We start from the raw sequence: 26,660 nt of genomic DNA on the forward strand, positions 1-26,660 counted from the left end.
TACCCTTTCTCTCTCTCTTTCTCTCTCTTTCTCCTCGCTTACCTTGTCTCTTTTTCTCTCTCTCTCCTCACTTACCCCCCCTCTCTCTCTCTCTCTCTCTCTCTCCTCGCTTACCCTGTCTCCGTCTCGCTCTCTCTCTCTCTCTCTCTCTCCTCTCTTACCCTGTCTCCTTCTCTCTCACTCTCTCTCTCTCTCTCTCCTCTCTTACCCTGTCTCCGTCTCTCTCTCTCTCCTCGCTTACCCTGTCTTCCAGTCTCTCTTATCCACTCTCTTTCTCTTCTCAGTACCCATCTCCCTCTCTCACCCTCTTTAATTTCATCTTCATCATCCCTTTCTCCGTCTCTCTCCCCGTTTCTCCACTCCTCCATCTATTTCTGTCTCCCTCACTCTCTGTCTCCCCTCCTTCTCTATCTCTCTATGTGGTTATACAGTGTCTCCCTCACTCTCTGTCTCCCCTCATTCTCTATCTCTCTATGTGGTTATACAGTGCGTGTGTGGGTGTAATTAGGGGTTGCCTAGACACAGAGAAAGCTTTTCAGTATAGAGTAGAGGCCCACTCCCACTCTGAACCCAATATCACAGGATTCCTGCCTGCTTAGACCTAAGATCTCACTTCTCAATCGAAATAACACTGTTCTCTCAGGGGTGATATTGTCTGTGCTGGTGTGATTTTGTTGATTGGCGCCATGTCTTTTCTCTTCCTCTTTCCATCTATTTTTATTTCCCTCCCTCCCTCTCCTTCCCTCCTGCTCTCTTTCACAGTATCCATGGTACCCTCCAGTGTTGCAGTGAGCTCCAGAATAGTGACCAGCCTGTGTGAGAGATCAGCAGCCTGCTGTGTTGGAACTGTCTCCAACCACCAGTGACAGAGATGAATGGCAGTGAGTAAGACAAATCCTAGTCCAAAAACATAAGGATCCCCGAGGACAAGAAAGACGGCACCTCGTTAGACACTTCTTTTTATTTCTGACCATGTAGCTGCCATGTTTCCACATTAGAATCCAGCCGTCATCAGAGCAGGATGCATGACAGTGCCAGGAGCACTGGGCATGGAGAGGGCAGCTCCGCACGATCAACTAAGTTACAGAAGAACCCAAAACAGGGGTACCGTAAACTGGGCGTGGCTAGTGGGTCAGGGTCAAAGTCGGCCGGGACAGGGTCAGGGGGTAAAACCTTGTCTATGGAGAACATCCAGTCCCTGAACGCAGCCTACGCCACCTCCGGCCCCATGTACTTAAGTGACCGCGATGCCTTGGCCTCCTCTGGTGGCTACCCTAAAGGAACCATGACTCTGGGCCGAGCCACCAGCAGGACCTCCTACACGGGCCGGACCACAGCCATGGGCAGCAGCCCCAACATCACTACCACATCAGACAGCCAGGGCTATGGGGACCAGAGCCACACCCAACACCTTCAGGCAGGGGGGCCCTCAGGGCTGCTGAGGCAGGCTGGACGGGGTGGAGAAGGAGGGGGAGAGGACATCCAGGCTCAGCTCAGGGAGCTGCAGAGAGAGAATGAACTGCTGAGAAGAGAGATGGACGGAGGGAGGGATGGGAGAGAAGAGAGAATGAGCTCTTCTGTCAACAGTAGAAAGAACTTCTGGAGCCCGGAGGTGAAAAGTCGAGACAGAGGGATGAGGAAAGAGGAGGGAGCCCTTACATCCATCCTGAAGGAACAGAAGTGGGCCTCTCCAGAGGAGGACCAGGTGAGAATAACTGGGGGAGGGAAGGAAGGAGGCTTGATGAAGGCCCATGATGGTCTTAACATGGGGACAAAGCATCCACACTGTCTGCCTGGAGGTTTCTGTGTAGAAATGAATAATGTATCCCAATGGGTTTCTGGGTGGTTTTTAAACAGATATACACCACCGTTCAAAAGTTTGGGGTCACTTAGAAATGTCCTTGTTTTTGAAAGAAAAGCACATTTTTTTGTCCATAAAATAACATCAAATTGATCTGAAATAGTGTAGACACAGCGTTAATCAGGACAACAGTTTTCAGCTGTGCTAACATAATTGCAAAAGGGTTTTCTAATGATCAATTAGCCTTTTAAAATGATAAACTTGGATTAGCTAACACAACGTGCCATCGGAACACAGGAGTGATGGTTGCTTATAATGGGCCTCTGTACGCCTACGGCGATATTCCATTAAAAATCATCAGTTTCCAGCTACAATAGTCATTTACAACATTAACAGTGTCTACACTGTATTTCTGATCAATTTGATGTTATTTTAATGGATTTTTGTTGTTGTTGATTTTCTTTCAAAAACAAGGACATTTCTAAGTGACCCCAAACTTTTGAACAGTGGTGTATATAAAGACCGTGTGCTAAACACTCTCACTCTGTTACCATGGGAACATGTCCAACGGCTGGCATTCTAGCAGCTATAAAAGTCAGTTCTTCTGTGAAGTTAGAATGAATGGGAGGAGAGGTTCTATAGACTGCTCTCTGGTCTGTCTGTCTTCTCTCACTTTCACCCACTCTTTCCTTCTCCCTTTTCACTCTGTCCTTATCACAGAGGTGTGTTTTATTAGGCTTAGCTTCTTCTCCCTCACACAGCTGTGAGGCCTCCTCTCCATACCTTTTTTAGCTCGGTCTCACGCTCTTACACTAACTGTCCACTAACTGCACCACTGTGCTTTTACACTGGCGTGCACACACACACACACACACACACCTGTTTTTCCTCATCTCACTCAGATAAAGAACAGAGAAACATTGAGCCCACAGGGGTGAACCTTATGTATTTTCATTAATAGTGACTGTGAATACAGAACCATTCTACAGACAGCTTCCTTTGGGGTTGGATGGAGCAATTCAGCCTTGCTGCTTTAACTACCCCATACCCACACGCTTTTCAATGTATTCACTTACTGTACATTGATAATAACTACTCTGATGCCATAGATAGCACATACTGTACACCGTAGCCTGCACATTATCCTGAAGACATGTCCTTACATAACCTGAGAGGGGTGGGGGGGTCAGGGGGATTGAGGGTGAGACAGTGATTTAATATATATGTTTTTTAACCTTTCTTTTTATTATTGTGTTTCTTTGTAAAGTCTTTAGGGTGGATGGATACCACTAGGCATGATCCAAACATCATCATTGTTTGTATTCAGAACACAGCAGTGTGTGCTGTGTGTAGGGAAAGGGGGATACCTAGTCAGTTGTGCAACTGAATGCATTCAACTGAAATGTGTCTTCCGCATTCAACCCAACCCCTTTGAATTAGAGAGGTGCAGGGGGGTTGCCTTAATCCACATCCACGTCTTGGCGCCCGGGGAACAGTGGGTTAACTGCTTTGCTCAGGGGCAGAGCGACAGATTTTCACCTTGTCAACTCGGGGATTCGATCCAGCAACCTTTCAGTTACTGGCCCAACGCTCTAACCCGCCAGGCTACCTGTTTACTATGATGACAGATTATATAGCTGTTCTTTAGCAGACCTGATAGATATCAGTAGACAGGAATATTGGTGATATTGAGGTTTTGTTGTTCTGCAGTCAGTACAATCCTCTTTAACAAACACACATGGTAGGATCAATACACTCTAATTGAGGAGGCCAGACAGCGGTTGCACCCTTTATTGATTCCTCTCTAAACTTGTACTTCTCTTCCCTCGACGTTCTGACTTAACTTTTACTTTCTAGTAATATCTTATCGTCACGACAGAAGCCACTATTATCTGTCTGCCAAAGTTTCTCTGCCCTCTCCCTCTCTCATCCTTTTCCTCCCTCCTCTCTTTTGCCTTTTGTCTCCTCTCGTTCTCTCCATTCTTGTTACTTATCTCCCCCCTCTCTGTATTCTCCTTCCCTCGTCTCTGGAGATAGTCAGAGGGAGACCGGTTGTGAGACAGGGAAATATTAGCATTAAAAAGGTCCTCCTTCACTCAAATGGGGCTGGAGGGGATGGCTGCTGTTTTTTGGGCTCTTAACCAACCGGTTTATGGGCTCTTAACCGTGCTATTTTGTTGTTTTTTTCACATTGTTTGTAACCTATTTTGTACATAATGTTGTTGCTATGTCTCTTATGACCGAAAAGAGCTTCTGGAAATCAGAACAGCGATTACACACCTTGAACTGGACAAAGAATTTTTCTTTAACGAGTCGGACGAGAGGGATTTACTCCAGACACCCGAGAACGGTTGTCCTGATTACAGGCCTTCCCTGTGGCTCAGTTGGTAGAGCATGGTGTTTGCAATGCCAGCATGGTGTGTGCAATGCCAGTGTTGTGGGTTCGATTCCCAAGGTGGGGCCAGTACAAACAAAAATGCATGAAATGTATGAAATGTATGCATTCACTACTGTAAGTCGCTCTGGATAAGAGCGTCTGCTAAAATGTAAAAATGTAAATGTAAGGCCCTCATCCCCGTCAATCACTAGAGAGACGCAGGTATTGCGGAAGGAGGTCGGGGTGTGAGGATATGGCGGCGAGTGGCTAATCTGCCTTTACCATCGGTACTATTGGCCAACGTACAATCGTTGGATAATAAATTGGACAAACTACAAGCACGTATATCCTACCAAAACTGTAATATCTTATGTTTCACCGAGTCGTGGCTGAACGACGACATGAATAACATACAGCTGGTGGGTTATACACTTTATCAGCAGGATAGAACAGCAGCCTCTGGTAAGACAAAGGGTGGCGGTCTATGTATATTTGTAAACAACAGCTGGTGAACGATATCTCAACGTTTTGCTCGCCTGAGGTAGAGTATCTCATGAAAAGCTTTAGACCACACTATCTACCAAGAGAGTTTTCATCTATGTTCTTCGTAGCTGTCTATTTACCATCACAAACCGATGCTGGCACTAAGACCGCACTCAATGAGCTGTATACGGCCAATCAGCAAACAGGAAAACGCTCATCCAGAGGCAGCTCCTAGTGGCCGGGGACTTTAATGCAGGGAAACTTAAATCCATTTTACCTCATTTCTACCAGCATGTTAAATGTGCAACCAGAGGAAAACAAACTCTAGACCACCTTTACTCCACACACAGAGACGCGTACAAAACTCTCCCTCGCCCTCCATTTGGCAAATCTGACCATAATTATATCCTCCTGATTCCTGCTTACAAGCAAAAACTAAAGCAGGAAGTACCAGTGACTCGGTCAGTAAAGTGGTCACATGAAGCAGATGCTAAGCTACAGGACTGTTTTGCTAGCACAGACTGGAATATGTTTCGGGATTCTTCCGATGGCATTGAGGAGTACACCACATCTGTCACTGGCTTCATCAATAAGTGCATCGATGACATCGTCAGTACAGTCACCCACAGTGACTGTATGTACATACCCCAACCAGAAGCCTTCTATGCTCGCTTCAAGGCAAGTAACACTGAAACATGCAGGAGAGCATCAGCTGTTCCGGATGACTGTGTGATCACGCTCTCCGTAGCCGATGTAAGGCCTTTAAACAGGTTAACATTCAAAAGGCTGCAGAGCCAGACGGATTACCAAGAATTGTACTCCGAGCATGCGCTGACCAACTGGCAAGTGTCTTCACTGACATTTTTCAACCTCTCCCTGTCTGAGTCTGTAATACCAACATGTTTCAAGCAGACCACCATAATGCCTGAGCCCAAGAACACCAAGGTAACCTGCCTAAATGACTACTGACCCGTAGCACTCACATCTGTAGCCATGAAGTGCTTTGATAGGCTGGTCATGGCTCACATCAACACCATTATCCCAGAAACCCTAGACCCACTCCAATTTGCATATCGCCTCAACAGATCCACAGATGATGCAATCTCTATTGCACTCCACACTGCCCTTTCACGCCTGGACAAAAGGAACACCTATGTGAGAATGCTGTTCATTGACTACATTTCAGCGTTCAACACCATGGTGCCCACAAAGTTCATCACTTAGCTAAGGACTAAACACTTCCCTCTGCAACTGGATCCTGGACTTCCTGACGGGCCGCCCCCAGGTGGTAAGGGTAGGTAACAACACATCCGCCACGCTGATCCTCAACACGGGAGCCCGTCAGGGGTGTGTGCTCAGTCCCCTCCTGTACTCCGTGTTCACTCATGGCTGCATGGCCAGTCATGACTCCAACACCATCATTAAGTTGTGGTAGGCCTGATAACCGACAACGACGAGAGAGCCTCTATGGAGGAAGTCAGAGACCTGGCCGTGTGGTGCCAGAATAACAACCTCTCCCTCAACGTGATCAAGACAAAGGAGATGATTGTGGACTATAGGAAAAGGAGGACCGAGCACACCCCTATTCTCATCGACGGGTCTGTAGTGGAGCAGGTTGAGAGTTTCAAGTTTCTTGGTGTCCACATCACCAACAAACTAACATGGTCTTAGCACACCAAGACAGTCGTGATGAGGGCACGACAAAACCTATTCCCCCTCAGGAGACCTTCAAAAGGTTCTACAGCTGCACCATCAAGAGCATCCTGACTGGTTGCATCACTGCCTGGTATGGCAACTGCTCGGCCTCCGACCGTAAGACACCAGTACTACCTGTATATAGCGTCACTATTGTTATTTTACTGCTGCTCTTTAAGGTATTAGGTATTTTTCTTAACTGCATTGTTGGTTAAGGGCTTGTAAGTTAGCATTTCACTGTCTACACCTCTTGTCGGCACATGTGACATAACATTTGATTTGATTTGAAGACTTGTTTTTCACCATCTGTTTGTGTGAATGTGTTGGTGTGTGTGTACTCTGTGTTTGTGTGTGTGTGTGTGTGTGCGTGTAGTCTGTGTGTGTGCGTGTAGTCTGTGTGTGTGCGTGTAGTCTGTGTGTGTGTGTGTGTGTGTGTGTGTGTGTGTACTCTGTGTGTGTGTACTCTGTGTGTGTGTGTGTGTGTACTCTGTGTGTGTGTGTGTGTGTACTCTGTGTGTGTGTGTGTGTGTGTGTGTGTGTGTGCGTGTAGTCTGTGTGTGTGCGTGTAGTCTGTGTGTGTGTGTGTGTACACTCTGTGTGTGTGTGTTGGTTCTGCTCCAGTATTCCCTGTCAACTGTACGTTCTAACATCTCCTCGTACACCCCGTCGCAGTGTGTCTGTGTGTTCCTCGTTCTATGATGGGAGAAGTGTTCCAACTGACGTCGTTCAGACAGTTTGAGCTTCATGTCTGTCTGTGTGTTCTTAGTTCTATGATGGGAGAAGTGTTCCAACTGACGTCGTTCAGACAGTTTGAGCTTCCTGCATAGTTGAAAGTATTTATTTTGTTCATCATTCTTGTAGGCTTTGTATTTGATAGCTTTTTTGTATGTGTTAAAGTTAATGTTTTTGTATTTGATAGCTTTTTTGTATGTGTTAAAGTTAATGTTTTTGTATTTGTGTGAAGACTGTGTGTGCGGGTCTGTAACAAGTAGCTGTTATTGCCATGGCTTCTAGCGAGCCTGTACTTCAGTTTTTTTTCCCAGTAAAGCTATGATGTGACAGTTTGAACTCAGTAAAGTAAGGGTTGTTAAGTTGAACTGAGCCTTGTGCCCAGAGCCATCATACTTCCTATTAGAGTGGTGTCACCCGGTCTGGCCCTGTGTTCTGTCTTTATGACTGGAAGTGTTGCCATCTACTGGAGTGTGTTGACATTGCATTTATGTGTGAATAATGACAGAGATTCAATCAACTCTAAAATGCTATAGTAGAGTATTGAAGATATGCAGATCCTTACCTTTGATTATAAATGTAATGATTGTATACTTTAGCTAAAAGTGCTTAATTTAGCCAACAGGGAATGAGTGCGTTCTGTTTTATTTTGCTTGTTACTTTTTAAAACATAGTTTATTTTTTACTTCACCATATTATGCTGCAGGTTTGGGAACCTAGAAGAAAAATGTGTTTTCCTGAGTTTGCTCCTATCCTTTTGTGTTCAGCTGTGTGTGTGTGTGTGTGTGTGTGTCATTGTCCTCCTTGTGTTTCTGTATCTTCCCTGTGTATCTCTTCTTTTTAATGGCTACCTCTCTGTCTCTCTCTTTCCCTCTCTCTCTCTCTCTCTCTCTCTCTCTCTCTCTCTCTCTCTCTCCCCTCTCCCTCCCTCCCTCCCCCCCCTCTCTCTCTCTCTCTCTCTCTCTCTCAGCACCTCAAGTTGTCAGTGCATGGGCTACAGGAAGAGCTGAGAAGTCATAGAGAGATGAACAGTCGTCTGCAGCAAGAGAACTCGGGATCTCACACAAACATCTCCACTCACACCGGCTCGAACCGAGAACTCCATATTGAGGACCACCGGGCTGGCATCAGCCCTGGACACAGTCCTGGTCTGGGCCCCAGTCACCTCCACAGCCCTGGGCAAAGACATAGCCCCGGCCCTGGTCTAGGAGTCAGCCCCAGACACAGCCCCAGTAACACCTACAACCATGGGCCCAGAAACAGCCCTGTCCATCCCCATAGCCCTGGGTACAGCTCCAACGTCAGACACCACCAAGCTGACATCCACAGCCCTGGGTACAACTCTGGGCCTGGCCCCAGACACAGCCCTGCTAACACTCTCATCCCCTTGTCTAGAAAGAGCCCCAGCCACCTCATCCACAGCCCTGGCCGTTGCCTCAGCCCTCCCAGCAGCCCATGCATGGTCCCTGGGTGCGATGGCTTCTCCTCTCCCCCTCCCCTGGATCTGACGGAGGAGAACTTCAGCCGGCTGCAGTCAGATCATGAACGGCAGGGCAAGGAGCTGTACCTGCTGAGGAAGACCCTGGAAGAGATGGAGCTGAGGATTGACTCCCAGAAACAGACGCTGGGGGCCAGGGACCAGTCCATCCAGAGGCTGCTGGAGATGATCCAGGGAGGGAGGGGTCAGAGAGGCGAGAGGTCAGAGATAATCACCATGGCAACAGCACGCGAGGAGGCGGAGTACCAGGTGTGTCATCTGGAGGAGCAGCTGGACCAGAGGGAGAAAGAGAACCTGCATCTGAGAGAGGTGTGTGTTTCTTTGTGTTTGTCACTATAGCTCAGTGGTTCCCAAACTTATTTTGGCCCACCACCCCATTTTGATACATAAAAAGTCTCGCCACCATGTGAAAAAACAATTATGTAATTAACAGCCAATGTTCACTTTTTAATTTGGTGCTATGGCAGTCAATTCAAAAACATTTTAACAGTATTTCTGATTGTCTTCTCAACTCACCATCACATACTTATAATGTGGTGCTATGACAGTCAACTGCAAATGAGTCTGACATAATGCATCTCATCTCACCACCACTAATGACATGCGTGTGCTTGAGGCATGTCGCATCAGAGCTTCTCAAAGTCGGGGGGCGTGGTCGACAGTGCGCACCTCATCTCTGCTGTCACATCCAACCTGGATGGATATTTGGTTTTAATGCAGACGAGAGCACTGAATCCAGCTTCACACAGATATGAGCTGACGAAGGGTACCATGAGTTTCATGATGCTTTCAAGACAAGGCCAAATCATGACGTCAGTGATCTTCAGGTCGGAAAGTATGAGCTCTAGAAAGAGGCCCATATTCCCGAGTTGGAATTCCCAGTTGGATGACCATTCAAAAGATTTTTCTCATTGGGTCGTGTTTTTTTTCCTGAGTTACTAGTTCGGAAGTCTGAGATTTCCAAGTTCCCAGTTGTTTTGAACGTGGCATTAATGACAGGGAGACGGCAGGGTATTCACTTTGAGTCAGGAACCAAAACTCCTCCTTAGTGACCCGTGAATGCATTCGGTCACATGACAGCTCAATCAGCTGTTCGATTTCACTTACCGGCATGTCAACTGGGGTGGCAGGTAGCCTAGTGGTTAGAGCGTTGGACTTGTAACCGAAAGGTTGCAAGATCAAATCCCTGAGCAGACAAGGTAAAAATCTGTTGTTCTGAGCCAGGATCACAGGCCAACGGATTGGGAAGTAGGTCCCAAAGTGCTCTTCCAAGCGTTGGAGGTGAGAGTCATCACTGGTGTGGGATACTTACTGTACTGATGCTGTTTTCTGTTAGAAACATGCACAGCCGAGGGAAGGGGGCCTGGTTCGCCTTTGAAAGACTCTCCAATAACAATTATTTCCTGATTTGGTCACTCATCTGTAAAATGTTTTTGTATTTCCCCTGTATGCTTGCGTTCGTTCTGCTTCCCAAATATGTTACATAGGCAAGGAGACAGATTTTCTTTTCATTAAACAGAAAGCTTGGCAGTTTTTTTTCCTCCATTGTGAATGACAACACTTCCTCTCTCAATGTGAAAAATCTTTCCAACACTCCCCCTCGATAACCATCAAGCCTCATTGTGAAGTAGGATATTGTCATGCTCTGATCTCATATCTCCACATAGTTTTGTGAACAACCGTGCGCCAGGGGATATGGTTTGATGTAGTTTACAATCAAAGTTACCTGCTGCAGTATATCTCTCTTCTGTGCTCAGCTGTTTTGCCACCAGTTAATCTCGGTATATCATACAATGTGTCCATAAGGTAGACACATTCATAACTAGAGTACAGAGGCCTACCCACCATCCCGCCATAGATGGAGCCCCACCATTCGATCCCATGGAATCAGTTTTCTTGTCAATATTGCTATGCAGCACGCTGAACATCCCCTGTGCCGTTTCGTGAGACAGAACAATATGTCCTCATTAATAGCATCCCCCGACAAAAGTCAATGCATGGGCATCTCAGCCCTCACAGCTAATGTCCATTTGGAGAGCATGAGCTGGGGAGTTTTTGAATCGTTCAGTCAGTTTCCTCTTGATTGCTAGCAATTGCATAAATTATTCTTTCAACATTTACATTTACATCATTTAGCAGATGATCTTATCCAGAGCGACTTACAAATTGGTGCATTCACCTTATGATATCCAGTGGAACAACCACTTACAACAGTACATCTATATCTTATTTTTTTTTTTGGGGGGGATGACAAGTGCCTGGATTAGGACCTGCGCCGCTTCCTGTGTAAGGCAGGGTCGTACTCTGCGAATGTTGTAGAGCATGAACCTACAGGATCGGGTCACCGCCTTGATGTTAGCGGAGAACGACAGGGTGTTGTCCAGGGTCACGCTAAGGCTCTTAGCACTCTGGGAGGAGGACACAATGGAGTTGTTAACCGTGATGGCGAGATCATGGAACGGGCAGTCCTTCCCCGGGAGGAAGAGCAGCTCTGTCTTGCCGAGGTTCAGCTTGAGGTGGTGATCCGTCATCCACACTGATATGTCTGCCAGACATGCAGAGATGCGATTCGCCACCTGGTTATCAGAAGGGGGAAAGGAGAAGATTAATTGTGTGTCGTCTGCGTAGCAATGATAGGAGAGACCATGTGAGGATATGACAGAGCCAAGTGACTTGGTGTATAGCGAGAATAGGAGAGGGCCTAGAACAGAGCCCTGGGGGACACCAGTGGTGAGAGCACGTGGTGTGGAGACGGATTCTCGCCACGCCACCTGGTAGGAGCGACCTGTCAGGTAGGACGCAATCCAAGAGTGAGCCGCGTCAGAGATGCCCAACTCGGAGAGGGTGGAGAGGAGGATCTGATGGTTCACAGTATCAAAGGCAGCAGATAGGTCTAGAAGGACGAGAGCAGAGGAGAGAGAGTTAGCTTTAGCAGTGCGGAGAGCCTCCGTGACACAGAGAAGAACAGTCTCAGTTGAATGACCAGTCTTGAAACCTGACTGATTTGGATCAAGAAGGTCATTCTGAGAGGGATAACAAGAGAGCTGGCCAAGGACGGCACGCTCAAGAGTTTTGGAGAGAAATAAAAGAAGGGATACTGGTCTGTAGTTGTTGACATCGGAGGGATCGAGGGTAGGTTTTTTGAGAAGGGGTGCAACTCTCGCTCTCTTGAAGACGGAAGGGACGTAGCCAGCGGTCAAGGATGAGTTGATGAGCGAGGTGAGGTAAGGGAGAAGGTCTCCGGAAATAGTCTGGAGTAGAGAGGAGGGGATAGGGTCAAGCGGGCAGGTTGTTGGGCGGCCAGCCGTCACAAGTCGCAAGATTTCATCTGGAGAGAGAGGGGAGAAAGAGGTCAAAGCGTAGGGTAGGGCAATGTGAGCAGGACCAGCGGTGTCGTTTGACTTAACAAACGAGGATCGGATGTCGTCAACCTCCTTTTCAAAATGGTTGAACAGTGTTATATGACATGTATTGGTGTGTGTTTCTGTGCCTTCTGCCTCCCCACACATTGTTTTCACCATATCAATATTACGGCCGGTAATATCATAGCGTAGCCGGCCTAGCCATTCACCGTGGGAATGATTCAACAGTGTGTGGTTTCATAGCGTAGCCGGTCTAGCCGTTCACCGTAGGAATGATTCAACAGTGAGTGGTTTCAAAGCGTAGCCAGCCTAGCCGTTCACCGTGGGAATGATTCAACAGTGTGTGGTTTCATAGCGTAGCCGGCCTAGCCGTTCACCGTGGGAATGATTCAACAGTGTGTAGTTTCATAGCGTAGCCGGCCTAGCCGTTCACCGTGGGAATGATTCAACAGTGTGTGGTTTCATAGCGTAGCCGGCCTAGCCGTTCACCGTGGGAATGATTCAACAGTGAGTGGTTTCATAGCGTAGCCGGCCTAGCCGTTCACCGTGGGAATGATTCAACAGTGTGTGGTTTCATAGCGTAGCCGGCCTAGCCGTTCACTGTGGGAATGATTCAGGTGCTGCCTTTTCCCTTGATCTAAGGGAGCTCTGGTTGAATTGTATCTTTTAGATTTTAATAATTTTAATTTAGATGTTTAAGCTTAACCACATTACAATGATTTTGAGATACAAAGACAATATTATACTATATATACAGTACCAGTGAAAAGTTTGGACACACCTACTCATTCCAGGGTTTATATTTTTACTATTTTCTACATTGTAGAATAATAGTGAAGACATCAAAACTATGAAATAACACATATGGAATCATGTAGTAACCAAAAAAGTGTTAAACAAATCAAAATATATTTTATATTTGAGATTCTTCAAAGTAGCCACTATTTCCCTTGATGAACAAGCCTAGGCTACTATAGATAGCTAGCTTATATGGTGGTATTCAAGCTGAGGTTAATCAATAAATACAAACATATATATATATATATATATATATATTTTTTTTTTTTTTTTTTATTATTAGCTAGGTAGCTAGCTAGCAAACCTTACCTAGCTAATGTTAGCTTGATTATACAAAGTCAAACAGCTAGCCTCTGTAGCTAGCTAGCTAAGATTAGTCAGCTGAAATCTAGCTAGCTAGCTACTATAATGAACATGCAAAGAAAGGTAGCTAGCTATATTTGTTGATGGGAGATTTGTTACAAAATTAACTTCAGCCATTAGCTAGCTAGCTAGTTAGAGCCAGACAACAACAGCTGAAGCTAGCTACATCCAAATGACAGTCCTACATTTTTCCACTGAACATAGCTAGCTAGCAACTGGACATTAGTTCAAAACCAACACCAAACTTTGTACAAATTGTCACGCTGCTACCTTACTATGCATGCAATGTGCTTTTGCAAGCTAGCTACTCCATAGTCCAGGCTACAGTAAGAGCTAGCCACATTTCACTGTCAGACAGGACACAACTCAAACTGCTGAACAAAAAAGTTGCTAGCTAACATTAACAGTGCCTCTGCTCTGGCTCTGTTGTGCACTGACTGCAGTGTGCAAATGCATGCTTGCTAGCATCAGAAAAACTCACCAGTTTAACATCCAAAATACATATATGCTCCTTCTCCGGTCTTCTTGACATTTGAATCCACATGTGTGCTGATCAACAGTGCCAAACTAACAACTCTGCCATATGTTGGATATTGTTCAACTCTGCCTTGCACACCTGTGTGAAGCTAGTCACAATAAGGATTAGCCACAATAGTGAAATTTGCGGTTCGCTTTCAAATTTAGTATTTTTTAAATTTATTTAACCTTTATTTAACTAGGAAAGTCAGTTAAGAACAAATTCTTATTTACAATGATGGCCTGGCAAAAGGCCTCCTGCGGGGACGGGGGCTGGGATAAACATTTAAAATACATTAAATAAAAATATAGGACAACACTACATAAAGAGAGACCCGAAGACAACATGGCATGGCAGCAACACATGACAACACAGCATGGTAGCAACACAACATGACAACAACATGGCAGCAGCACAACATGGTAGCAGCACAAAACATGGTACAAACATTATTGGGCACAGACAACAGCACAAAGGGCAAGAAGGAAGAGACAACAATACATCATGCAAAGCAGCCACAACTGTCAGTAAGAGGGTCCATGATTGAGTCTTTGAAGAGATGGAGATAAAACTGTCCAGTTTGAGTGTTTGTTGTAGCTCGTTCCAGTCGCTAGCTGCAGCGAACTGAAAAGACGAGTGACCCAGGGATTTGTGTGCTTTGGGGACCTTTAACAAAATGTGACTGGCAGAACGGGAGTTGTATGTAGAGGATGAGGGCTGCAGTAGATATCTCAGATGGGGGGAGTGAGGCCTAAGAGGGTTTTATAAATAAGCATCAACCACTGTGTCTTGCAACAGGTATACAGAGATGACAAGTTTACAGAAGAGTATAGAGTGTAGTGATGGGTCCTATAAGGAGCATTGGTGGCAAATCTGATTGCCGAATGGTAAAGAACATCTAGCCGCTCGAGAGAACCCTTACCTGCCGATCTATAAATAACATCTCTGTAATCTAGCGTGGGTAGGATGGTCATCTGAATCAGGGTTAGTTTGGCAGCTGGGGTGATAGAGGAAACCAAGTCTAGATTTAACTTTAGCCTGCAGCGTTGATATGTGCTGAGAGAAGGATAGTGTACCGTCTAGCCATACTCCCAAGTACTTATATGAGGTGACAACCTCAAGCTCTAAACCCTCAGAGGTAGTAATCACACCTGTGGGAAGAGTGGCATTCTTCTTACCAAACCACATTACCTTTGTTTTGGAGGTGTTCAGAACAAGGTAAAGGGCAGAGAAAGCTTGTTGGACACTAAGAAAGCTTTGTTGAGCATTTAACACAAAATCCGGGGAGGGACAAGCTGAATATAAGACTGGAACATCTGCATATAAATGGATAAGAGAGCTTCCTACTGCCTGAGCTATGTGGTTGATGTAAATTGAGAAGATCTTGGGGGCTAGGATCGAGCCTTGGCGTACACCCTTAGTGACAGGCAGTGGCTGAGACCACAGATGTTCTGACTTTATACACTGCACTCTTTGAGAGGTAGTTAGCAAACCAGGCCAAAGACCCCTTGGAGACACCAATACTCCTTAGCCGGCCCACAAGAATGGAATGGTCTGCTGTATCAAAAGCTATGGCCAAGTCAATAAAAATAGCAGGACAACATTGCTTAGAATCAAAATAAGTGACAGTGGTTCAAACTTATACAAATACAGGACACTGAAGGATCTGGAGAGTTTCTGTATGGAGGAATGATCTCAAACCCCTTCCTATGTGTTCCCCACCTCATCAAACATTAGAAGAGACAACTCAGAGCTGTTATCTTGGCAAAGGGAGGGTGTGTTCTCCCACCTCATCAAACATTAGAAGAGACAACTCAGAGCTGTTATCTTGGCAAAGGGAGGGTGTGTTCTCCCACCTCATCAAACATTAGAAGAGACAACTCAGAGCTGTTATCTTGGCAAAGGGAGGGTGTGTTCTCCCACCTCATCAAACATTAGAAGAGACAACTCAGAGCTGTTATCTTGGCAAAGGGAGGGTGTACTAAGTACTAAATGCAGGGGTGCCAATAATTGTGACATGCATGTTTTTGAAAAAAAATGTTGGAACAATTTTAAATCAATTAAAGGTTAGATTCATATGATATTTTCAGTTTAAGATCAAGCTGATAAACAACAATGACATATGGGTGCCAATAGGGTGCCAATAATTCATGAGGGCAGTGTAGTAGAATCATGCCATATTTGAAGTAGATAATGCTAAACAAGGTCGGGATGTTGAACAGCCCTTTTAGCAGTGGTATATCGGCCATATACCACACCCTCTCAGGCCTTATTCTTTTTATTATAATGTTGTAGAAGAATGTTGCATAGTCACCTTCTGGTGTAAAAAAACATGGAAATTAAAAAGAAAAAGCAAAGTTTTATGTGAGAATAGGTATTGGTCTGAAGCTGAAAAAAGAAAGGAAATTCAAGAGCCCCACAATGCCTACTCCACCCATGCTCTACCAAGGTTTTCCAGCACACAGCTTTGACCTACTACAGTAGCTATGTTGGTATTGTACTTCAAACGAGGTGTAGGCAGGTTGTTTAGGATTCACACCTTCTCAAACAACCTAATTCATACTCTTCAGAGGGATACTGGACTTTACAGCGCCCTGCTATTAAAATGATTAATACCTGTGTGTGCATGTGTGTGTGTTTTTATATATTATACTGAATAAAAATATAAACACACAATTTGAAGTGTTGGTCCCGAGGGGGCGCTAGTGAGCAGCAACATGTGAAGACGCGTTTTCTCGTTGCTCAGATCCAGGGAGAACAATTTACTATTAATACTTAACCAGCACCTCCCCTACCGTGTTCATTTTGTAACATTTAATTTGGAATCAAACCCAATTCACTAACCTGGCTTTTTTCTTCCTTTTAATCATAAAATGTTGAGACAACAGCGGCCGCGGACCACAAAGGAGCAGGCCTCTGCTGAAGCCTCGGGCTCACCTGACATGGACTCTGATCCCCCTGACCTAGCCATGGTAATGGCGGCTATCATTAAATCTGAACAGACATGACACCCGTCTGAATAGTCTGGAAGATGGCGCAAATATTTACTCCGACAAAGTGGTGAAACTGGAAAAGCAAGTCACCCGGCTATCATCAAATGTCGTCAAACTCACTTCCAAGGTTGAGGACCTCGAGAACAGACAGCGCCGGGAGAACGGTCGCAATTTTGGCGTGAGAGAGGGACTTGAGACTGTAGGCGGAATGCGGCATACCCTGGCCATAGCTAAACTGCTACAGGAAATTCTAGGCCTCCTTGTTTTTGAAAGAAAAGCACATTTTTTTGTCCATTTTTAAAATAACAGCAGATTGATCAGAACTACAGTGTAGACATTGTTAATGTTGTAAATGACTATGTAGCTGGAAACGGTAGATTTTTAATGGAATATCTAAACTCAGCCAAAAAAGAAACGTCCCTTTTTCAGGACCGTCTTTCAAAGATAATTTGTAAAAATCCAAATAACTTCACAGATCTTCATTGTAAAGTGTTTAAACACTGTTTCCCATGCTTGTTCAATGAACCATAAACAATTAATGAACATGCACCTGTGGAACGGTCGTTAAGACACTAACAGCTTACAGACGGTAGGCAATTAAGGTCACAGTTATGAAAACTTAGGACACTAAAGAGGCCTTTCTACTGACTCTTAGAAACACCAAAAGGAAGATGCCCTGCTCATCTGCGTGAACGTGCCTTAGGCATGCTGCAAGGAGGCATGAGGACTGCAGATGTGGCCAGGGCAATAAATTGCAATGTCCGTACTGTGAGACGCCTAAGACAGCGCTACAGGGAGACAGGATGGACAGCTGATCATTCTCGCAGTGGCAGACCATGTGTAACAACACCTGCACAGGATCGGTACATCTGAGCATCACACCTGCGGGACAGGTACAGGATGGCAACAACAACGGCCCGAGTTACACCAGGAACGCACAATCCCTCCATCAGTGCTCAGACTGTCCGCAATAGGCTGAGAGAGGCTGGACTGAGGGCTTGTAGGCCTGTTGTAAGGCAGGTCCTCACCAGACATCACCGGCAACAACGTCGCCTATGGGCACAAACCCACCGTCGCTGGACCAGACAGGACTGGCAAAAAGTGCTCTTCACTGACGAGTCGTGGTTTTGTCTCACCAGGGGTGATTGTTGGATTAGCGTTTATCGTTGAAGGCCTGAGTGTTACACCGAGGCCTGTACTCTGGAGCGAGATCGAGGTGGAGGGTCCATCATGGTCTGGGGTGGTGTGTCACAGCATCATCGGACTGAGCTTGTTGTCATTGCAGGCAATCTCAATGCTGTGCGTTACAGGGAAGACCTCCCCCTCATGTGGTACCCTTCCTGCAGGCTCATCCTGACATGACCCTCCAGCGTGAAAATGCCACCAGCCATACTGCTCATTCTGTGCGTGATTTCCTGCAAGACAGGAATGTCAGTGTTCTCCCATGGCCAGCGAAGAGCCCGAATCTCAATCCCATTGAGCACGTCTGGGATCGGAGGGTGAGGGCTAGGGCCATTCCCCCCAGAAATGTCTGGGAACTTGCAGGTGCCTTGGTGGAAGAGTGGGGTAACATCTCACAGCAAGAACTGGCAAATCTGGTGCAGTCCATGAGGAGATGCACTGCAGTACTGAATGCAGCTGGCGGCCACACCAGATACTGACTGTTACTTTTGATTTTTACCCCCCCCCCCCCTTTGTTCATGTACACATTATTCCATTTCTGTTAGTCACATGTCTGTGGAATTTGTTCAGTTTATGTCTCAGTTGTTGAATCTTGTTAGGTTCATACAAAATAGTACCCTCAAAACACCTGTCTCAACGTCAACAGTGAAGAGGCGACTCCAGGATGCTGGCCTTCTAGGCAGAGTTCCTCTGTCCGGTGTCTGTGTCCTTTTTCTAAAGAGAGGATGGGTAGACCAAATATTTCACTCCAACTTTAGTGCTGTCACGTGTGCTCCCTCTCTGCCAGGTGCTCCCTCTCTGGCCTCTAGGTCACCAGGCTGCTCATTATGGCGCACACCTGTCACCATCGTTACGCGCTTCAGCGCCTCATGACACTCACCTGGACTCTATCACCTCCTTGATTACCTGCCCTTTATATGTCATTCCCTTTGGTTCCTTCTCCAGGCGTCATTGTTTTTGTTTCCTGTCTGTGTGCTGTTCGAGTTTCTTGTTTTCTATTATGTTACGTTTATGTATTAAAACACTCACTCCCTGAACTTGCTTCCTGACTCTCAGCGCACATCGTTACAGAATGACGCATTGCCAAAGGCGATAGCCAATATCACAGCATCGTTATCTCAGACCATAGCCCTGTCCAGCTACATATCCGCTTTCCGGACAGTACTGTGTCACAACGCACGTGGCGACTTGACCCACTACTACTATCCTGTAGTGTCTTTAAAAAATACATATCAACTCACATTGATGTCTTTTTGCAGATCAACTGCACCCCTGACGTGTCTCACTCTACTGTTTGGGAGTCGTTAAAAGCATATCTAAATGGGCCAAATTATTTCATACACAGCGTATGACAACAAACAGTGCACCAAACGCTAACCTTGATTCTGCCCACTCAACTCTACAGCCAGAGGTTGTCATCTCTCTTGATGCTGAGAAGGCTTTCGACCGGGTTGAGGGGGAATATCCATTTACAGTACTAGAGAGAGTTTGGTTTGGCCCGTCATTCCTTTCCTGGATTAAGATTTTGTACTCGTCCCCAGTGGCCTCTGTTCGCACCAACAATGTTACCTCCAGCTACTTCCCTCTCCACAGGGGGGCCAGGCAGGGTTGTTGTTTATCCCCTTTTCTCTTTGATATGGCTATTGAGCCTCTTGCTATCGCCCTGCGGGCAGGGGAGAGGATTAAGGGAATATTGAGGGGCAACATAACTCACAAGGTGTCCTTATATGCAGACAAGCTTCTTTTATACATCTCTAACCCTGTGGAGTCTATACCCTATCTCTTGGACATTCTACAAGGTTTTGGAACATTATCTGGTTATCAGTTAAACCTAACAAAAAGTGTGCTCCTCCCCATTAATCAGTTAGCAGAAGGAATTGGGTATGCCAATTCCCCATTTAAGGTGGAGTATCCGGTTTTTACTTATTTGGGGATAAAGGTCACACGCTTATTTAAGGCTTTGTTTAAACCTAACTTCACAACACTCCTGGAGCACACTAAGCATGATTTCATAAGGTGGTCGTCTCTTCCCATTTAATTAACAGGTTGCATTAATTCTGTTAAAACTATACTACCTAGGTTTTTGTACTTATTCCAAATGATCCCCATTTTTCTGCCAAAGTCGATGTTCAAACAACTGGACAGCTACATTTCCAACTTCATTTGGAATAAGTCAAATCCACGAATGAGAAAGGTATATCTAGAGAGACCTAAGCCCGCAGGCGGGTTGGGCCTTCACAATTTTTTTTACGTTTCTACTGGTCAGCAAATATATTTAAATGCGTTTATTGGGTTTCTACATTTGAAAACAAGGATGGCCCAACTTGAGCCATCATGGAGTTATAGTCAAGCCTTCTAACTTCTCCGGTCTCGCTCCGGTGCTCCCCAATGCCTGACTTACCTAGTTAAATAAATAAAAATAAATGCCCATTAACCTTGGCACCCATGTTCTGAACCCCATTGTTAAGAACTCCCAAAGTCACTTTAGTCTTAAACAAGCTGCTTCTCTCCATTAACATCTAATCATCTCTTCCCAGCATCACAGATTGACACGGCATTCAAATTCTGTCATAGGAACGGTCTGGTGTTTTGTTGCGACCTATTTGTTGATAATTAATTCGATACTCTGATGGTTGACCATAATATTCCCAATACCCACTTTTAGATACCTGCAAACTCGCAGGTTTGCCAAACAACATTTCCCTTCATTTCCACTCGAGCCCACTAAGTGTCCAGTCGAGAGGTGCATAGATCTTAACCCTTATCTGAAGGGCACAATCTACAGATTATACGACATAATACAGAACATTAATCTGCCTTCCTTTGCAAATACAAAATCTGCATGGGAGCAAGACATAGGCGGCGAGCTACCCGATGATATATGGCAACAAAGTTTTGAGCGTATCCACACATCATTTTGCAGAAGGCATGGGCTTATTCAGTTTAAGGTTTTGTACCGTCTCCATTACTCAAATGACAGATTGGCAAAAATATACCCAAATGTTGACCCCAAGAGTTTGAGATGCCACCAGAGTCCAGCGACTGTGGGACATATGTTTTGGTCATGCCAATCTTTGAGTGGCCTCTGCCTCAAAAATGGGGTCACATTCTCACATACAGTTGAAGTCGGAAGTTTACATACACTTAGGTTGGAGTAATTAAAACTTGTTTTTCAACCACTCCACAAATGTCTTGTTATTAACAAACTATAGTTTTGTCAAGTCGGTTAGGACATCTACTTTGTGCATGACACAAGTCATTTTTCCAACAATTGTTTACAGGCAGATTATTTCACTTATAATGTACTGTATTTCAATTCCAGTGCGTCAGAAGTTCACATACACTAAGTTGACTGTGCCTTTAATCAGCTTGGAAAATTCCAGAAAATGATGTCATGACTTTAGAAGCTTCTGTTAGGCTAATTGACATCAATTGAGTAAATTGGAGGTGTACCTGTGGGTGTATTTCAAGACCTACCTTCAAACTCAGTGCTTCTTTGTTTGACATCATAGGAAAATCAAAATAAATCAGCCAAGACCTCAGAAAAACAATTGTAGACCTCCCTAAGTCTGGTTCATCCTTGGGAGCAATTTCCAAACGCCTGAAGGTACCACGTTCATCTGTACAAACAATAGTACGCAAGTACAAACACCATGTGATCACGCAGCTGTCATACCGCTCAGGAAGGAGACGCGTTCTGTCTCCTAGAGATGAACATACTTTGGTGTGAAAAGTGCAAATCAATCCCAGAACAACAGCAATGGATCTTGTGAAGATGCTGGAGGAAACAGGTACAAAAGCATCTATAATCGCAGTAAAATGTGTCCTATATCGACATAACCTGAAAGGCCACTCAGCAAGGAAGAAGCCACTGCTCCAAAACCGCCATAAAAAAGCCAGACTACGGTTTGCAACTGCACATGGCGACAAAGATCGCACTTTTTGGAGAAATGTCCTCTGGTCTGATGAAACAAAAATAGAACTGTTTGGCCATAATGACCATTATGTTTGGAGGAAAAAGGGAGAGGCTTCCAAACCAAAGAAAACCATCCCAACCGTGAAGCACGGGGGTGGCAGCATCATGTTGTGGGGGTGCTTTGCTGCAGGAGGGACTGGTGCACTTCACAAAATAGATGGCATCATAAGGGAGGAAATGTATGTGGATATATTGAAGCAACATCTCAAGACATCAGTCAAGAAGTTAAAGCATGGTAGAAAATAGGTCTTCCAAATGGACAGTGACCCCAAGCATACTTCCAAAGTTGTGGCTAAATGGCTTAAGGACAACACAGTCAAGGTATTAGAGTGGCCATCACAAAGCCCTGACTTCAATCCTATAGAAAATGTGTAGGCAGAACTGAAAAAGCATGTGCGTGGTGGTGGGTGGTTTGGAGGGAGTGGAGGGGATGGATGGGTGGATGGATGGATGGGAGAATGAGGGGTTGAAGTTGTACTGTTTTTGTTGTTATATCTGGAAATCTATAAATAAAGTTAAAGAAATAAAAAATAAAGTCTTGGTCCCATGTTTCATGAGCTGAAATAAAAAGTACCAGAAATTTTCCATACACACAAAAAGTGTATTTCTCTCAAATTCTGTGCACAAATTTGTTTGCATTCATGTTGGTGAGCATTTTATCCTTTGTCAAGACAATCATTCCACCTGACAGGTGTGGCATATCAAGAAGCTGATCAAACAGCATGATCATTACACAGATGCACCTTGTGCTTGGGACAAAAAAACAGCACTTTAAAATGTGCAGTTGTCACACAACACAATGCCACAGATGTCTCAAGTTTTGAGGGAGCATGCAATTGGCATGCTGACTGTAGGAATTTCCACCAGAGCTGTTGCCAGAGAATTCAATGTTAATTTCTCTCCCATAAGCTGCCTCCAATGTCGTTACAGAGAATTTGTCAGAACGTCCAATCGGTCTCACAACCGCAGACCACGTGTAACCACGCAAGCCCAGGACCTCCACATCCGGCTTCTTCACCTGCGGGATCGTCTGAGGGGGGTGCTGAGGAGTATTTCTGTCTGTAATAAAGCCCTTTTGTAGGGAAAACTCATTCTGATTGGCTGGGCCTGGCTTCCCAGTGGGTGGGCCTGGCTGCCAAGTGGGTGGGCCTATGCCATGGCTGCACCCCTGCCAGTCATGTGAAATCCATAAATTTGGGCATAATTAATTTAATTCAATTGACTGAATTCCTTACAGTAGGGGAAAAAAGTATTTGATCCCCTGATGATTTTGTACATTTGCCCACTGACAAAGAAAGGATCAGTCTATAATTTTAATGGTAGGTTTATTTGAACAGTGAGAGACAGAATAACAACAAAAATATCCAGAAAAACACATGTCATAAATGTTATAAATTGATTTGCATTTTATTGAGGGAAATAAGTATTTGACCCCCTCTCAATCAGAAAGATTTCTGGCTCCCAGGTGTCTTTTATACAGGTAACGAGCTGAGATTAAGAGCACACTCTTAAAGGGAGTGCTCCTAACCGCAGCTTGTTACCTGTAAAAAAAGACATGTCCACAGAAGCAATCAATCAATCAGATTCCAAACTCTCCACCATGGCCAAGACCAAAGAGCTCTCCAAGGATGTCAGGGACAAGATTGTAGACCTACACAAGGCTGGAATGGGCTACAAGACCATCGCCAAGCAGCTTGGTGAGAAGGTGACAACATTTGGTGTGATTATTCGCAAATGGACGAAACACAAAAGAACTGTCAATATCCCTCGGCCTGGGGCTCCATGCAAGATCTCACCTCGTGGAGTTGCAATGATCATGAGAAAGATGAGGGATCAGCCCAGAACTACACGGGAGGATCTTGTCAATGATCTCAAGGCAGCTGGGACCATAGTCACCAAGAAACCAATTGGTAACACACTATGCCGTGAAGGACTGAAATCCTGCAGCGCCCGCAAGGTCCCCCTGCTCAAGAATACATATACATGCCCGTCTGAAGTTTGCCAATGAATATATGAATGACTCAGAGGACAACTGGGTGAAAGTGTTGTGGTCAGATGAGACCAAAATGGAGCTCTTTGACATCAACTCAACTCGCCGTGTTTGGAGGAGGAGGAATGCCGCCTATGACCCCAAGAACACCATCTCCACCGTCAAACATGGAGGTGGAAACATTATGCTTTGGGGGTGTTTTTCTGCTAAGGGGACAGGACAACTTCACTGCATCAAAGGACGGGGCCATGTACTGTCAAATCTTGGGTGAGAACCTCCTTCCCTCAGCCAGGGCATTGAAAATTGGTCGTGGATGGCTATTCCAGCATGACAATGACCCAAAACACACGGCCAAGGCAACAAAGGAGTGGCTCAAGAAGAAACACATTAAGGTCCTGGCGTGGCCTAGCCAGTCTCCAGACCTTAATCCCATAGAAGATCTGTGGAGGGAGCTGAAGGTTCAAGTTGCCAAACGTCAGCCTCGAAACCTTAATGACTTGGAGAAGATCTGGAAAGAGGAGTGGGACAAAATCCCTCCTGAGATGTGTGCAAACCTGATGGCCAACTACAAGAAATGTCTGACCTCTGTGATTGCCAACAAGGGTTTTGCCACCAAGTACTAAGTCATATTTTGCAGAGGGGTCAAATACTTATTTCCCTCATTAAAATGCTAATCATTTTATAACATTTTTGACATGTGTTTTTCTGGATTTTTTTGTTGTTATTCTGTCTCTCACTGTTCAAATAAACCTACTATTAAAATTATAGACTGATCATTTCTTTGTAAGTGGGCAAACGTACAAAATCATCAGGGGATCAAATACTTTTTCCCCCCCACTGTATATGAACTGAGTAAAATCTTTAGAAATTGTTACATGTTGCATTTTATATTTTGTTCAGTATAGTTTGGCTGTATTTATTTTTTGATATAGGCCTATTGTAAATGTGTATTATTGTTGCGCCGCCATCTTTACTACAACAATAAATACAAGTACAAACACTATTTAAGCTACATATTATTTTGACAGAGGTAATAAACTGTCCATTGATCAGCACAGAAATTGATAAAACAGGACCATGTTCAAAACACTAGTGGTTCTAAGCTTAATTCAATATTACACAGGTAAACTAACAGTTACAGAAATCAGGAATCTAGACGGGCTCTATGTTTCTGAGCTATTGTGTCCAATACACCACCACCTGTTGTTATGCTGGGCACCTACTCACCCCAAAAAATGTTATGTTTTGTTTTTTCAATTACATGTTTTGCTAAAAATAAAGGTTTAAGGAAATACAGGCACGCTCCACATTACTACAAGACAAAACAGCTCAATCACACTTGATGGTCTTGTAAGTATAAAAGCAAAGCTTGCTTTAATTTAATAAAAAAAACATGAAAAGGTGGTGTAATGGGATAATGTCTTATTGTTGTGTGTGAAGAGAATCCAATACTTTACCTTGTATGTGGTACAAATCCCATTATTGTGGAAGCACCTCCTCTAAGAGTATAAATTAGTCTGTTTAAGAAGGTTTGAATCCTAAGCAACCTGCCTACACATAGTATGAAGTACAATACCAACAAAGCTACTGTAGTAGGTCAGAACTGTGTGCTGGAAAACCTTGGTAGAGCATGGGTGGAATAGGCACTGTGGTGCTCATGTGAATTTCCTTTATTTTTCGGCTTCGGACCAATGTCTATTATCACTTAACTTATTTTTTTGTTTTTAATTAGTGGTAATGCTCAGCCTTACTCTCTAACACCCTGACCAACCGTGCACCATTGTCTCTGTCTGTGTTCACCATCATCATGTCATTCATGGGCTGATGTAATCATTGATTACTATCAAAATACACATACTATACTTAAAATATACATTACTAACAAAATACACATACTATTCTTAAAATATACATTACTAACAAAATACACATACTATAGCTAAAAATATACATTACTAACAAAATACACATACCATAGTTAAAATAGACATTACTAACAAAATACACATACTATACTTAAAATATACATTGCTTAAAAATTCACATACTATACTTAAAATAGAAATTCCTAACAAAATACACATACTATAGTTAAAATAGACATTACTAACAAAATACACATACTCTACTTAAAATATACATTGCTTAAAAATTCACATACTATGCTTAAAATAGACATTACTAACAAAATATACATACTATACTTAAAATATACATTGCTTAAAAATACACATACTATACTTAAAATAGACATTACTAACAAAATACACATACTCTACTTAAAATATACATTGCTTAAAAATACACATACTCTACTTAAAATATACATTGCTTAAAAATACACATACTATACTTAAAATAGACATTACTAACAAAATACACATACTCTACTTAAAATATACATTGCTTAAAAATACACATACTATACTTAAAATAGACATTTCTAACAAAATATACATACTATACTTAAAATATACATTGCTTAAAAATACACAAGGTCTCAGGAATGCATAAACATACGCACGCACTCACACATTTTCACATGCATGTACAAACTTGCTCACACAGTCCAGGTCTTGGACAGGAATAGGTTGCTCCATGCTCCTCAGTCCAGGCCCTGGACAGGAATAGGTTGCTCCATGCTCCTCAGTCCAGGCCCTGGACAGGAATAGGTTGCTCCATGCTCCTCAGTCCAGGCCCTGGACAGGAATAGGTTGCTCCATGCTCCTCAGTCCAGGCCCTGGACAGGAATAGGTTGCTCCATGCTCCTCAGTCCAGGTCTTGTTTATTTTTAACACCTAAATCTTCTTAGCCTTTAATTTCTCTGCCTCTCTGTCAGAGAGGGTGTGTGTGTGTGTGTGTGTGTGTGTGTGTGTGTGTGTGTGTGTGTGTGTGT

At 44.3% G+C, this 26,660-nt stretch overlaps 1 protein-coding gene across 2 annotated transcripts in view; it reads left to right on the forward strand.

The window, feature by feature from the left end:
- LOC106566523 (ERC protein 2) overlaps positions 1-26,660 on the forward strand; it is a 448,684-nt gene that overhangs the window by 48,355 nt on the left and 373,669 nt on the right. For both annotated transcript variants that reach the window (XM_045692987.1, XM_045692988.1), the window contains exons 2-3: positions 763-1,705; positions 8,056-8,892. In XM_045692987.1, coding sequence (XP_045548943.1) covers positions 1,022-1,705; positions 8,056-8,892 — 1,521 coding nt within the window. In that variant the 5' untranslated portion in view covers positions 763-1,021. The remainder of the gene's footprint in view (positions 1-762; positions 1,706-8,055; positions 8,893-26,660) is intronic.

This window comes from Salmo salar, chromosome ssa13 (genome assembly GCF_905237065.1).
Source record: "Salmo salar chromosome ssa13, Ssal_v3.1, whole genome shotgun sequence".
Taxonomy (NCBI): Eukaryota; Metazoa; Chordata; class Actinopteri; order Salmoniformes; family Salmonidae; genus Salmo; species Salmo salar.